A 15,697-nucleotide genomic window follows, 5' to 3' on the forward strand; every position below is an offset into this window, starting at 1 on the left:
CTCCAGAGAAGTAACAAGCTTTCTTAACGGAGTTAGTGTGATATAAATTCACTCCTTATAATAGGCTGGGAATTAAAAGTGACAGTGGAGTCATGCAATTCAGAGAAGAAGAAGTGGAAGCAAAGGAAAACTCAAGTGGGCAGAATTTGTCATGCGTTTATGGTGTTGTGTCGCTCCTTACTGGATCTGCCAGGCTGTCTGGAGACAGGCAGGGAGACCTCCGTGAGGGGAAGGATGTAGACCTCGGGGCCATTCTGGGAGGAAGGCGAGGCCAGGGCGGAGAGATCTGCCTGGTACTCCTCTCCCTCAGTGTTTTCAAACTCCTGGTGCAAAGACACATGCTGGGATTAGTCATCCACTCACAGCCATCCTACCACTGAGACAGTGGGAGACAATGGCTCAACTGTGAAGACATTCAAATGCACTGAGGCACGCCCACCTAGCCATATATTTAAGTCATGTACATTGTGGGGCGTATTGTGTGAGTCACTGTGAAGACGCTGTAGGGGGAGCACACAAATGTGTGTGTTCAAACTATATACACAAAGCCTTTCTTTCTTTCTTTCTATCTGTCTTTTCTTTCTGCCTCATATACACATGAACTGAGGTTCTTATAGTGAAAAAACCTGAAAAACTGCACTTTACATACTTTAAATACTGAAAGTAAGAGCAGTAAATATACAGTAAGATGATTTCACAGAAATTCTTAGTTTTTGTTTTATTTGGACAAAGTAAAAAGTACATTTTGTTTTCAAAGGATGTGTTGCATCTGCCAGGACATTGCACTACTTTGAGCCCAACTTTTTCCATCTCCACGATTTTTAATACCTGGAAAAATATGTTTTATTACACAATAATGTTGCAAAAACACACAAAATACAAGTGTTTTACTGTCATCAATAATAATCACAAGACCAGGACCTTCTGTTGAACATTTACACCAGCACGTAACTGTAAAATCCTGCGTACAGGTAAGTCCTCTACTGTGCACCTTTACAAAGAGAAGCAGAAATAACCTTTACAATAAAATGTGTCCACATTACTTTCAAATAAGAGTAAAAAAGAGTGGGAATTATCATCAGCTGTGCAGAAAAAATACCTCTAGTCCCTCAGATTCAACCCCGTCCTCCATACTGAGATGGTTGAGGAGGAGAGGGAGTGGAAAACAGTGACCCTCTCCCTTTTCATCCCAATACACCATATCCCACATCCTCTGCCTGTCTGCTGTATCCCTGCTACCCTTCTCTTGCCCCCATCTGTTGTTGCTCCCCGATCTACTGCAGTGTCCTTGCTCTCTAACTGCTGTGGTGCGTCCCTGTAGCACTCCGTCTCTGCAAACCCACATACAGTACAGTACGTCAGTGCTGATCTTAAATCAAAAGGTACGGCTGAAACCGACTTTGATGCAACAGAAGAATCTTGCATTGTGCAGAGTAGGAAATATATTAACAGTAAACTAGACAAACTGCATAATGCAGCATGAGGCAGGTCACACAGTAGAGTAGCTACTGTTACATAGTTACTGTGGGCTGTGAGCAGGGCTGAACTGTGCTAATTAAGACTCAATATTTTGGAGAAAATCTCCTCTTTTCCTGGAAGAACTGCCTGCAGGAACCTAACGCTATCAGCCCAAGGCGTGCCTGTGCTCCGTGCCTCAAAGCGCTGAAACAATGCGCTGAATGTGCTGCATGTAATTATAACCTCAGGTCAGCACTAAAGGTGATCGTAAACATTAAGTTAATATATTAAAGACAGTTATGGAATAGTTGGAAAAGAGAGGATGAAATGATTCTTCATGACGATGATGTGATTTGACTAAAAATATCACCATCATCATAATCTAACATGTGAAACAAGAAGAAAACTGAAACAAATCCTACTTCATTTCAAACTTCATTTCTTTCAAGAAGGATTTCCGGGTTAAAGACAGATGTTGCTGGATGCAATCTTTTAAAAAAAAATCCAAGGCATCATCCCCGAGTAATTAGTGGGCCACCGTTTCTCTTGAATGAATCTTCTATATTCAACACAAACATGGTAAAACTGACCAGACCTCAGTCACACAGTAATACTAATAGGAACCAGGAACAGAAATGCTGCAATTCTAATGATTTCTTTCTCTGTATAATTTAAATTATATAAGAAATCAACCCTCATCCCCCCTTTTCATTAAATATATCAGCTGAAGTCAGAATCCCTCCCGACGCCGTCCTGACTGTGTCCCGCCACAGGAGGCAACATCCCAAAACCATTCAAGTCGATCTTGTTAGCAGTCTCTAAGACTGTGGCTATGTTGGGACACCAGGCTGGCAATAGTGCTCTGCTCACAAGCACCCATCCATCCATCCATCCATCCATCCATCGGCTATTGAACCATTACCCATAACAAGCCTATCTCTCACTTTCAGCCACCAAGGCGGTAAAGAAAAAAAGAAAAAGTGAAGAGAAAACAGGAGGAACTGAGAAAGGAGGAGAGCAGCAGAGTGGGTTAATATGAAATATTTGAATGGCTCATTGTGTGTGTGTGTGTGTGTGTGTGTGTGTGTGTGTGTGTGTGTGTATGTGTGTGTGTATTTGAATGTGTCCTAAAACACCAGTGTGTGCACATAGGAATGTGTGTTTCTCATTCAGGAGAACCATCTGCCACTCTCCTCGGAGCGAAGTGTGAAAGCGAGCACCTGGCCGTGAGTCAGCGTTGCATAGCTCCCCAGAGAGCCTTCAGTTTAGAAAGCACTTAATGCCCAGCCTCACACAACGCGCTCCGGTAAGAGCGCAGCGATGGAGGGGAATAATGAAGCCTTTCTGGACGGCGCGGCGGTGCGGCGCCGTCCCGCACGAACGCACGCCTTACGAGTGAGCTGCTGAGCGACGGGGCTGGTGCCAAAGAGAGCGAAAAAGAGTGGAGACCTCTTGACCATTATGTGATGTTTGCTGCCACACTAAGAGAGCAAGATGAAGATTTGATGCTTAAAGATTAAAACACATCAGCCATTATACCGGCTTGTGTATGAATGAGCCCTGATCTAGACAACACGCACATATTTTATTAACTTAACTCTTTTGAGTTTGATGTTTGTTGACACATAAATAAGAGGATTCCTTCTTAATAATCAGCTACCACCACACTTGCTTTTATAATACCAGTAACCCACATCTGAGTGAGTCACATCTCAGTAACACTGTCTGACACACAGAAACAGCTGCTGTCCTTCAAGCAAAAACTCTCCACCTATTATTGAGCCCGGGCTCGCCTCTCTTCCCACATATCTACAATAAGATAAAAGCAGCATACATGCTAAAACAACACACACAGGGTGGCGTAGTGGTTCATGGCAGTCACTCTCACTCAAGCGTCCTTGAGCGAGACGCCGAACGCAGCTGTGTCTTGGCTAAACTTTCACCTCGGCTATCAGATGACAGGGTGCTACAGGACCATATCTCTGCAGGAATCAATAGTGTCATTTTGGTACGTCGGCCAGGCTTGAGGGGAGGCCACGGACGGTCGCGACGAAAAGAATTAACGATAGTCCGATGTTGTTTTAGCAGCTGAAGCCATCCTTCTGCCATTGCACAGTAAAAAAAAAAAGCCAGTGGAAACCTGGACTCCTACTGTTCCTGCAGATTATTAAAATACACTTTCACATAATGAGGCAGAGGCGATCTGCACAGGCGCGGGACAGACAGACGTGGGCACACATATAGGAGAAGTTGTTAATGATGCCCCTCCATGCTGTGCTCATTACTAACACTGTCATCCCTGCAGATTCTACCTACCACAGGCTGTTCACTGTTCACTGAAACTGAGACCTGAGCCTCCAAAAACAACAACAAAAAGCCAAACATGGTCTTCATTCCCTGTATCCACAGTATTCCAAGCCCACATGACTCAACACACAAAATGATTTGCATAAGTAATCTTAACAGAAGAATCAGGGCCTTAATTTAGCCGTTCTGCCACTAAAAGACTGAGAAATATTAAAATGCATGAGCAAAAATGAAAATATGTAATGATGCTGATGCCATAATATGGGAAACTTGTAACGGCAAGAAGCAGCCAGCAGAGCGACTGTGGAGTTTCTCCTCCCTCTCCCTCTCCATGTGCCTGTGTCAGTCTCTGTTAGCGCTCATCAGCCGCTCAGTTCAGCGCTGATGTTTGACACAGCATGGCTGAGTCATGCTGGCAGCTGAAGGCAACACAGAGACAATGTGTGCCAGCCTGGGATGGCTAAGGGTAGTTAGTTGCATCACTTGCACACAATGAGGCCACAGTCCTCAGGAAAGGGGCTTAGGGAGCAGATCAGTGCTGAAATATGAGAACAATCATGATCCTCACATCGCCTGAGAAGTTTTCTCCAACACGTCAGCCGCAACGATTAGCTGCTTAATCAATCAGTCAGTAGATCGACAGAAGATTTACTGGCAACAGAACAATCATGTTAGTATTTTAAGGAAAAATGCCAGGAATTTGTTGCTTCCAGCTTCTCAGATTCAAAGCTTTTGTGTTTCAAACATTAAAGCAAACTGAAACTTTGGATTCTTGATTGGACAAACAAGACATTTAAAGACGTCGTCTTGGACTATGAGAAAACAGCCATTCTTTCTGACATTTTACAGACAAAACAATTAATCAATTAATGAAGAAAATAATCAAATTAATTAATAATAGAATTGATTGTTAGTGGCTGACCTACATTTTACTACTATGCTTTTTTTAAATTAAACTGATTTCGTATCTCTGGCCGAAAAAGGGAAACACCTTAAATACATACAAGTGAAGCACAGGAACGCAATGGGCAACAAATCACTCATTAAAGCAATCAAGCAAAATATATAATTCGAGGATTTTCATTTCTCTGTTTACCCTCATGATTTTCAGAACTTGTGATGGACATCTTTCCCTTTAAAAAAAAATTCATCTGTTAATTCAGCCTGTATTTAGGGGTACATTAAAAAGAGGTTGAATTACAGTTTATTCAAACATATTAGAGACCTTTGGGTGTGTTTTTCATGTCTGTACAAAATGCATATAAATACTGGCAAAGCACACTCAGTACCTTGAAAGTATTAGTTCCTTTTAGGTTATTTAGAAACTCACTCTACCTCCATGTGCACACATGCAGTTTGTGCTCTCCTCATTACTTCCAGCAGGGGGCAGCAGTGAGCTCACCTTGAAGCCTATGTCGCCCTTCTTGCAGCAGAGGCAGGCCAGCATGAGGAAGACGAAGGTGAAGAGGCCAGAGAAGGACACAGCTACCACCGCCAGGGACGAAGGCCACGACAGCTCGCTCAGCGGAGCCCCATCTGCAACATCAGAGGATGACTGTGTTAAAAGGGTGGAGATCAGACGGCAAACTGCCGGGTCTTACAGGAAATGAAAAACAAAATGGAGATAAAGGTGATTTGAGTACGTACACACGCACACACACACACACTCACTCTCTCTCTCTCTCTCTCACACACACACACACACACAGATGTGTGGATGTTTTATTGGCAGCGCGAAGAAAGGAACATGTGACTCATCATTAGCATTCTCTTCTGCTTCCTATTCATCGCTACAATCTGGGAGTCTGAATAGGCAACAGGCCCCTGTGGCTTAATTACAGTGGTTACTCTGCGCTCAGGACTCATGGAGGCTAAAAGTTTGATACCACCCATAAAAACATTTACTGGCTCTCAATAATAATTGAATAAAGTAAAGGCTAAGTAGGCGTAGTGGCTCATTCTCAATGTAAACAGTTGTGATGAATGAAAATGCTCGCTGCCGATCTATAATCTGCTTTTCATCCTCTGCAGTGCCCTGCAAAGCTGTCCTCACAGCAACGTCTGCCATTCAAAACACAACCCGAAATTTATGTAATTGAAGAAACCGCTTTCCAGAACAATGCACACAATGCTATTAAAACCTAGCACACAATGAGAAGTGGTTATGTTTGAGTGCATGGCGCTTTGAAAAAGACCACAAATAAATATTTTGTGTGGGTCTGCGACCAATAAGCGGAAAGCACGCACATGTTTATTGGTGATTTTGTGTAATTGTTCCTCCGTCGTGCAAGTTATTTGCGATCTGACATTGTGTTCTCTTGTGCATATGTGCAGCACACGTGTCAGCTTCTCTGTTCGCCTGTAGGACCGGCCAGAGGGCCAGATGTCACAGTTTGGAGCACCTCCACATAATGTGATTTACAGTTTTAAACCTCCTGCCAGCACAGATGAAAGAGACGAGAGGAAAGGAGAAGAGAGGAAGAGGGTGAAAGAAACGGTGGGAGAGGTTGCACAAAGACGTGCACAGACACAAAATACTATTATTACCAGGAAGTTTACCCGTCAACACCTTTCAAAAAATGCGCCTGCATCAGCTGTGTACTGGGAGCGAAGAGGAGATCTCTACTGTTGCTGTCATCTCACAGGACACCTCTGGAGAAAGTATAGCATGCTCATCTATCTGACCCTCAGTCATATTTAATGCTTTAAAATGAGTTAATGCAGAATTGATTTTCTAATTTCCCCGTATGGTCTATTTTGGGTCCCATCCTGTTTACTAATAGCCCTGTCGCACTTTTAATTACATGCTACTTTATAAAGTGCCCGACTGTAATGTTAATTAAGAGGGAAGGATCGCCTGTTGTTGCTGCTCTATGTGCTGCTCTAATATGAAAATTTTAAGGTGTGTTCAAGGAATTCAGCTGCTTCCACACGTGGAAAGATAAAAACCCAAGAAGCAGACGCAGAGGAATCTGGATTTTTAAGGGTCAAGCTTAGAAACTGCTGTGTCCTACAATTCCCACAATGCACCTTCATAACATATTTCATAAGATGCTCTCCAGCTTGAACCACAGGCTGTTAAAAATAAGTCTCATAACCAATGAAACTGAACCCTGATGACATCATCAGGGTTATTAGGGTTATCAGGTAACTTAGGACGGCTCCCTCCAGAGCCACAGAAAACATAGTATAATGTTTCCACAGGATGAGTAAGGCAATTTTAAAGAGTTTAATCTGTTGAGTCATGACTAAATCATTAAGATATATATATTTTTTTATAATGCTACATTTGCATATTTTGTGGTTAGTTTCCCAAAATGGGCTCACAAACATTATAAAAAATGTTTTGGTTGCAAATTCCTGGCTAAATCCATTCATCCTCACTTTACCATGTTGTTTATATAAACCTCATTTATGCATCTCCGTCCTTGAGTTCTCACTCTTAACCGTTTTTCTCACAGCTTGCGCTCTTGTAAAAAATTGTCCCCTCCATAAAAGAAAAACCCACCAAACCCGAAGCTAAACTTAACTAGCCAACCACGGCAATCTGGCAGAGCTCCTCCATCTGTCAACACACCCCGTGACACCAGCTTGCCTACTTCTGAAATGTCCCACGCCTGCAGTTACCCATGTGGATGGCATGTTTGCTCTTGTTCCCTTTCTGTATGTACTGTCAGTCCATCCATAACAGCCCGTTAAAGAAGATGGTGAGCAACATGTCCTCGCTCCGGGATTCCCTTTGTTTCTCTCCCCTTGTGAGGACAACGTGGCGCTCCGGTGCTCACCGGGTCCACTAAGAGCTGCGGTGTGTGATGCTTGTGCGTGGGTACTTTTCCAGCTCACTGACTGGACTGAGACCCAGCGGTCCTGACCCATTTGGCTGGAGGGAACACACTGTTCCAGACATGACATCTCCTGCCGCACCAACAGCGCCGCTCCAACCAAAGCTTGACCCTAATGCCACGGCCACAAAGCCTATATGCACGGGAAGAGACACACACACACACATGGGCGGATGATGAAAACAGACAGGCAGAAAGCATCCGGGTTCCTACTTGAAGCCTGGTTTAAGAACTACAGTGTGTGTGTGTGTTTGTGTGTGTGTGGGCACTGACCTGCCAACACATCACCATGGCAACAACTTCGCTGGCCAACACATATTAATTGATTGGCATTTACGGTGCACTAAACCCTCTTTATTTCCCCACATTTGGAAGAAACTGTTTTGCTGATGGCACTCTCCTGTTTTTTCCCTCCTGTGCTATGCTGTGACAGCTTGTGCTAGTGTGTGTGTGTGCGTGAATGTGTCTGTGAAGTGGGAAAAGAAGGAGATTACCAAGTTAAACCAAGCAGTGGCCTTTCTGGATCCACCACATACCACAACACACAGCGTGGGCGGGTGGTGACAGGACGCATTGTGGAGAGGCTGATAGGGGAAACAGGGATGATGCTCTCCTTCTAATGTGCATATTCACAGCTTCTGTGCCGTCCCTTTATTATCCTCGTCAAGCAGCTCAGAAAACTAACTGCTATGAATGTGCTTTCTCCCTCTCTGCCATTACACAGATAAATTACTGGCAAAGGAGCTTTAGCACTTTACAACTGTGTTTTTCAGCCATTCAACAGAGTTTTTAGGCTTTTTTTTAGTACATATCAGTTGCCTATGTATGTGTAGAAGGACGGATGGATGTGAGCAAGACGGATGGAGTAGAGAGAAAGCACACTGGGCAGATGGTGTCGGAAACAGTGATGGCCCGTGCTGAATCAGAGGGCACAGTGACTCACACAACACACACACACACATTATAGTTTCTGGAGGAGCCCATCAAATCGGTTTTCATGATGCGCAAACCCTGCGCCTGATCACATGCTCTGGTTTCTGCCTCATTTTAAACATTGCCCTTCTATTTTTTTTCGCAGCGATCATCTCCTTTAAAAAGAAACAAGCATCTCCTCACATTAAAGTTTCAAGCAACTTTTCACCTCGAGGTAGGAAGTGTACGATCGTGTCCACTTCCTCCTCAGCTGGTCGCGTTCCCGCCACAAAACCTCATCCATCTTGATAAGCCGGCTGCCTTGAAAAGTTATCCAGCCCGAGGCTGATGTAGCTGGCAACTGTCAACCCTCTACAGGCACCGATGGAGCAGATGGTGAACACAAGCGTGCAGAGGACCAACTTATTGTTCCGCCACAGAAAATGGAGGAATCATGGAAATTGGCAGTCCACTCTAAATCTGTTCTGTATGTCTAGAGCAAATGACTGTTTCCCCTAAAGTAGTAACAGGGGGGCGTTCGGCCTTTTACATTTGGAACAAAAGCTGTGTTTGCATCCATTAAAAGCCACATTACATTGGACTCTGACAAGGGTGTGCCTCCTGTCTCTTTTATTCGAGACCCTAGCAGACAAGCTGAAGCGGCGCTCTGGAGAGTGTCAGGTCTGGTGCTGATGTGGTGGTGCGTCTGCGATGCTGATGATGTGGCTCTCTTCTGGAAAAATGACACATCCTTCAATTCAGATGAGAGGCAAGTAAATGCACAAGTAGAGGGGATCAGATATTTAAAGGCCTCATAAATAAGTAATGGTAATGGTTGCCGGCAGTGAAGAGGGAACTGCGGCAGGTTTTTCCCAGTAATGCAGACCTCAAGCCACAGCTACTTTGAAAGCACGGCTGAGCAATTAATCTAAATATCATCGAAATGGCAACGTTGCCAAGTGCAGTAATCACATCGCAGGAGCTGCCATTTTTTGATAAAGGTAAAAAGTGTCACAACACACCTTCATAAATGAAGCCATGCGGCACTATCATGTCATATAAATCATACTTTCCACATCGCCATTTTTATATATTCTCAATGAAAATGATATGCAAAAAATACCATTCCCACTAAAACTGTGACGCTGTTATCCCAATTGCAATGTGATTGCTCTGGCTTATCATTCAGCACTGCTTAGATAAATGTCTAAGTGCATGATTGGATGGATGCAGACTCCAGGGCAGACAGGTGGGGGAATCCCTTTAAAGATTTGGAGAAAGTTGCGGAGATAAATGATGCTTCTCTGCGCATCCTTTCACCACCATGACTCAGCCCAGGACAAAGGGTCGGAAAATAGATGAATGATCATCATCTGGTTCCCATTTAGCTTCATAGTTCTTCTGTTTCTTGGTGCATTGTGCAGTTATTGGTGTACCTGTGGATCCCCTGTACCGTGGCAGCTGGACTCATAAGATATACAGTAGCTATTGCATGTTTTAACAACAACAGACAGATCAACTGTTATTGAGTCTTCATTTACCACCAGGAAGTCTAATACGATCATCCAGAGGAAAATCAGTTGCACTATTTTCATAAGAGCCACATTTGGAGGACCCATCTCCCCCTCTCTCTGAAGGAAAGCGAGAGCGCGACGACCCGGGGTCCTCCATAAATATTTGAGGAGCACACATTACTTCGCCAGCTGCAAGGCGAAATGAAAATAAAGCACTTAAAGCCAGGCTCATACCCGCTTTATTAAAAAGCCGTCTTCTGGACCAGAGGAAGATGAGCAATGTCCTGACGGACGGGTGGGGAGAGCAGTAGAGTCACACTGCCACCTCCACAATTCAGGCGGATAATGAGGAGGATGCAGTGGGGTGAAGGGAGGGAAGGAGGGATTTCCCAGACTTATCGATAAAAGTCTCACTTCAGCGTGAGTTTGTACTCCTGCTGTGGATCTGTTTCCCTCAACTGATTTGCATCTCCTTAATGAGAGAGGAATGAGAGACATGTAGACTGACAAAGGCCCAAAAGAGGAGGCAGGAAAGCCAGGGAATGCTGTGTAAATGTGTGCCGATGGGTGTACGTACGAAACGAGAACGCAGTGCGTTCAGCACAGCCGCCAAGCTTTTCATGGTAGATCATAAATAAAGCATGCAGCGGCAGGGTAGAGCTTTCTGTTGCCGTGCAGCTGGAGCGGGTAGCCGAAGCGACTGAACGCCGGGTCTGCAGCTGCTGGGATATTTACTGTGTGTAAGTACCTGGTATACACGACAGAGCTCATCATGCATTCAACAAATCTGCTCCAAAAGGACTCGTGTAGGAGAGGGAGAGCGGACAAACAGGACAAGGGAGGCTAGAGCGAGAAGATCGGGATTTTTATTCAAGGCAGAGTGATGCATATTACAATGCCTCCCACACCCGTACCAAGGCCAGGGCCGAGCCGTGCGTTCCCACTCGCTTACGAGCGTGAGAGCACGCACCCACACAAAAAGCCAAGTCAGGGCATCTCACCGGGCTGCAGAGGAGAACTTTGGAGTTTCCGTGGTAACTGAGAGCAGCGGGTTGTTTCTGCTCCTGATAGCAGCAGCCCCCCGACAAAACCCATGAGGAGCAGCTCTAACACACCACAGATAATGTTGTGTGCTTTAATACACTCCTTTTTTTTTTTTTTTTTTACCTCTGTCTTTCTCTTTCCATGCAGGTCTGGTTGATTTGCATGCCCAAATGCATGCACATGCACACACACACACACACACACACACACACACACACTCCGCTTCTTGTTTTTCACCAAAAGACCAAGTAATGACAGTGCTGCAGGGTGGGCACTTTGCCAAACTACACACCACTGCAATCAAATTGTCTTGAGAAAGAGGGGGAGCCGAGGAGAGGGCAAAAGAGATACAGTTACAACTGCAATTAGTATTCAGTAGATTGGATACAAATAGGGACAAAGCAACCTGCTAGGTAAAGGTCTCCAGTTAATGTGTGGCGATTGGCTACAGACGGAGGTCCCACCTGTCCATCCAACAGCACAAAGAGAGCAGTCACTCCATATTGGAACACGCGCAAATAAAGGAGCACTTATGTGCCCAGGTGGCACTAATGACCAAGCTGCGTGGAATAGAATGCAAAAAGACCGGGGGAAGTTAGCAGTCGCCATTATTTAGCCACTTAACTCCCCTCAATGCTCCTGATGGCTAAAATCTGTGTCAACATGAGGGGAAAAGAACGAGACCCGAATCTTTCCGAGCACGCGTTTACATACGGCACGGTGCTGCAGGGGCAAACAAGCTCCTCCATCTGCCGTGCCTGGACTGCACCAACAAGAAAAGCTCGCATGTGCTCCCAGACGGATGCGTACACGGACAGCTGCGGACACGTCGTAGTTCTGTTTATACTGCTTTCTAGAGTCCACGTGTAGGATGCGCTCTACACGTGCACAGATGTATGTCGTAGCTTTGTAACAACAACTTGGAGGCAAGCGGATGTCCACACAAAGCCTGTGTGCACACCCTCTGATGACAAAATCTAAGTATGATTTTGGCTTCTACACACACATACACCAGCAATGGCGATGTAGGTGGTGTTGGTGAGGAAGTGCTTGGGATAGGACAGCCATGACAGACAGAGACAGGAGAAAATGTGACCTTTAAGTTTAGATTTACAGGTCGGTCAGGAGGCGGCAGGAGCAGTTCATATATTTACATGCAGTATATAAATGAACATACACTGATTTTTGACTGGATGAAAGGCCTAGAACAGGACAACTCATAAAAACAGCCAGCTTACAGTGGAGAGCTGCCCTCCTGTATATGAGCCAAGAAAAATATTGATTTTCCACTGCTTTTGTGCATTTGTAATTAAAATGCATAAGGGCCGTCGTTACGGATCAATCGTTGGCTTTGGCGGTGAGCTCATCTTTGGTGTCAAGATGTAATTTGAGCACCTGTTTTAAAAGACTTGCTCTATATATACCGGCGTCTAGGGATGCAGAGTGGCTGGAGTTAGTTCTCGTTTTCTTTTCTTTCTTTTTTTTTTTTGACAGCCACTGGGAGAGTCAGCGGGCTGCGCTGAAGGAGAAGTCAGCTGTCCTCTGACACAGCCTGGTTTCCCAAGAGAGGAAAAACGTCCGGCAGCAGCCCTCCGCTACAGGCTGCACGAAGAGGGGACAGATCACGAGTTAGGACGGGGGGAGGGAGCAAAAGTGCTCTGAAGAAAGGAGAGATAAAGTTGCAAGGTTGAAAAAAAAAATGGAGAGGAGGAGGTGCTCCGCAAGCACACACATGCACAAACATGTCAGTCTCAGGAAGGGCTGACAGCAGAGGGAGCAGCATGACATGATTAATGGCAGGGTACGGCATCCTCCATCGCTTTACATCCTCTCTGCTGCTCTCGAGTCATGCTCTCTGTGAATGGCTGCAGATGGCAGAGAGATGCGCTGGCCTGCAGAGAGCCATGATAACTGTCATTAACTGGGAGTGAGAGCCCAGGAGGACCACCATGGATCAGCATTACAGGCCTGTCATGTCCGTCCCCTGACAGTCGGGGAAGGGCGCGCTGCTGGAGAGAAGGGGTCTGAATATCAACTCTGCCTTTGATCTGCAGATATTTTAAGCTTATTTGGCGAGCTCAGTGACCGAGGCGTTGCATGTAAAGGTGCTAGCTGTAGCATTTAACATCAATAATGCATTAATGTGGGACATTTTTGTATTTAATGTAAGAAAGCACAAATGACTGCAGAGGAGACTGGCAGCCTCTACTGGCCTCTGTCCTGCAATTTTCAGTGTGGGCTGGTGGGTCAAATTTTGAAGGAAATCCGCTGAATTGGGGGTTTATTATGCCGGCACAAAAAGAATGAGAGCTACTGTCTCTTCTGCACAAACGGAACAAAAGCCGTTCAGAGTTTATCACACTGGCAAACAGAGAGTCAAATGAATGAATGGAATGAAAATATTTTTATCCTCTTTAGTCAAGAGGATGAGGAGAGGAGGAAACTCGACTGAGGACTCAAGGGTCCTCTTTGCAGCAGGAAGCAACACAGTTTATAGGAAATGCAAACTGTGATGAGGGCCAGCACTAACAGTCCTGTGAGACAGATGCTACCAATGTTTTGTGATCCGATCAGCAGTTCACAGTCATGCTAATCATCACAATGCTGCTGTCTGTAAAGTTAAAGAAGCAAACAGAGCTGTCAGATTACAATTTACCAAACTACTTCACATTACAAATAAAATAAAGAACACAATCGATTTTAATGAAGCAATGGCTCTTTGATAATTCAACCTGTATAAAGCAATATGTATGACAAGAGCATTTGCACACAGACCTGACAGAACAGAGCTTTACACACATGCAAGCATGCACACACACACACACGCACACGCGCACACGCACGCACACACACGCACACACACGCACACACACACACACACACACACACACACACACACACTCCAGGAAGGAGTGATTGGGCCCTCGTGTGTTTAGGCCTCAGGCTGATAAACACAAATTAGATGCATGTGCAAACCATATGCAGACATAGAAATATGCACTTGAGATGACATTTCAGCCCGGGTCTCATGACGCAGACAAAGGTGGTGTGTGTGTGTACATTTGTGTGGAGATGCCTGTGTGTGTGTGTGTGTGTGTGTGTGTGTGTGTATGCGTGTGTGTGTGTGTGTGTGGAGTGCATACAAACATACCTGAGCAAAATAAGTTAGTGTGAGTTATGCTGCCTCCTCAGCACTCATCATTCCTCTCATAATCCTCTGCTTCCCTGATGCTATTGTTCAGCACATGCCTGGACTCGCGGCGCACATGCAGCGAGTTCACACAGTCGCACTTTGTGTTAAGAACACACTTGTATGCCTTTCTGTCATTTCGTCGCCTGCCATGAAACATCCCTAAAATCAGCCCACCTCACCTCAGCCTCGCTTCGCAACAACCGAACCTCTCCAATCCTAGCCACCATGTGAGGTGTAGCTAAATGGCTCTCGGGGTGCTTTAACGTTTAAATGCACCACGAAATGATACTCAGTGACGGGTTAAATACCGCGTGGGACCCTATCTAAAAAATTAAGCATGTAATTGCAAGCGCACGAGCCTTCAACCAGTGTGGCAGCAGGAAAAAACCTCACATCCCCCACATCATCACACAGACAGCACATAGAGGAGACATAGATGGTTCCCCTTCACTGCTTAAATCCACTTCATTCTTATTCTAGTTCCCCCAGAGGCAGACTTATGTAACTAAAGTGCTTGGTGTTACACATGGAGAGATGAATAATCAAACAGTCAGTGGCTTGTACTGGCTGAGTCAGTGGGAGGAGCTCCGCGAGCAGGTCGAGAAACCATTTTTTAAGTCCTTTCTCTCCAGTATGGGCACCACTGTGATTATACCCTGCAGTGGTGCGTCCATGTGTGCGTGGGGGCACGTGGCAGCTTTCCTGCATGTGGAATGTGCATTATGCATTATGACCTGGTGTGTGTGACTGACATAAAACGTGTGCGTGTTAATTCACGCCATCCGTAACATGCTAACACTGGCTGTTACTGCCACCTCCAGGCATCAGAGGAGACTGCTGAGAGACAAGTCTCCCACAATGCTGTACAGTCAGCTTGTCGGTGTATCAGTGCCGTGTTCCAGGTCAGCCTGTCTCCTGTTTGCCCCGACAGGAAAGTGATGCATATTACTGCAGCCAGGTTTACAAATAGCTGCCCTGCGGACACACACACACACATCTGTGCCCTCTCCTGATGGGAGAGCTCTCCGTGGTGCTGAAGCAGTAGTCAGCCAGGTGCAAGCTGCAGTTGTCGCTGGTGCAGAGTGCCACACATGCTGGGCCAACACCACCCGTGGCTGCACACAAACCAAGCCGCAGTCTGGGTTCGCAAAGGACGATGCAGTCAGGAGATCAGAAGTCCTTGTATGGTGCATCCGTCTCTGCTGACACCTTATATAACGCCATGCGAAGTGACGACTGACCTGGCTCCTCTGTGTGTGTGTGTGTGCAGAGGTGAAACACACTATGTTCTTACATGTCCTGGTGTGCAGGTATGGAGGATGGCTTTAGGGGTGCTACAGTTCAGAAATGTAAGTGTTTTTCATTAATCTACTCATCACCCTCAAAGACAGCATATTCAGCAACTACAGCTGTTTGAATGCTGTGGA

At 45.5% G+C, this 15,697-nt stretch overlaps 1 protein-coding gene across 1 annotated transcript in view; it reads right to left on the bottom strand.

Moving 5' to 3' along the window:
- The window catches only part of aatka (apoptosis-associated tyrosine kinase a), a 30,952-nt gene that overhangs the window by 12,462 nt on the left and 2,793 nt on the right, over window positions 1-15,697 (bottom strand). Inside the window, exons 3-4 of the mRNA XM_041956443.1 lie at window positions 5,168-5,301; window positions 182-323 (exon numbers count right to left, since the gene is read on the bottom strand). Coding sequence (XP_041812377.1) covers window positions 182-323; window positions 5,168-5,301 — 276 coding nt within the window. The remainder of the gene's footprint in view (window positions 1-181; window positions 324-5,167; window positions 5,302-15,697) is intronic.

Source organism: Chelmon rostratus, chromosome 17 (assembly GCF_017976325.1).
Source record: "Chelmon rostratus isolate fCheRos1 chromosome 17, fCheRos1.pri, whole genome shotgun sequence".
Taxonomy (NCBI): domain Eukaryota; kingdom Metazoa; phylum Chordata; class Actinopteri; order Chaetodontiformes; family Chaetodontidae; genus Chelmon; species Chelmon rostratus.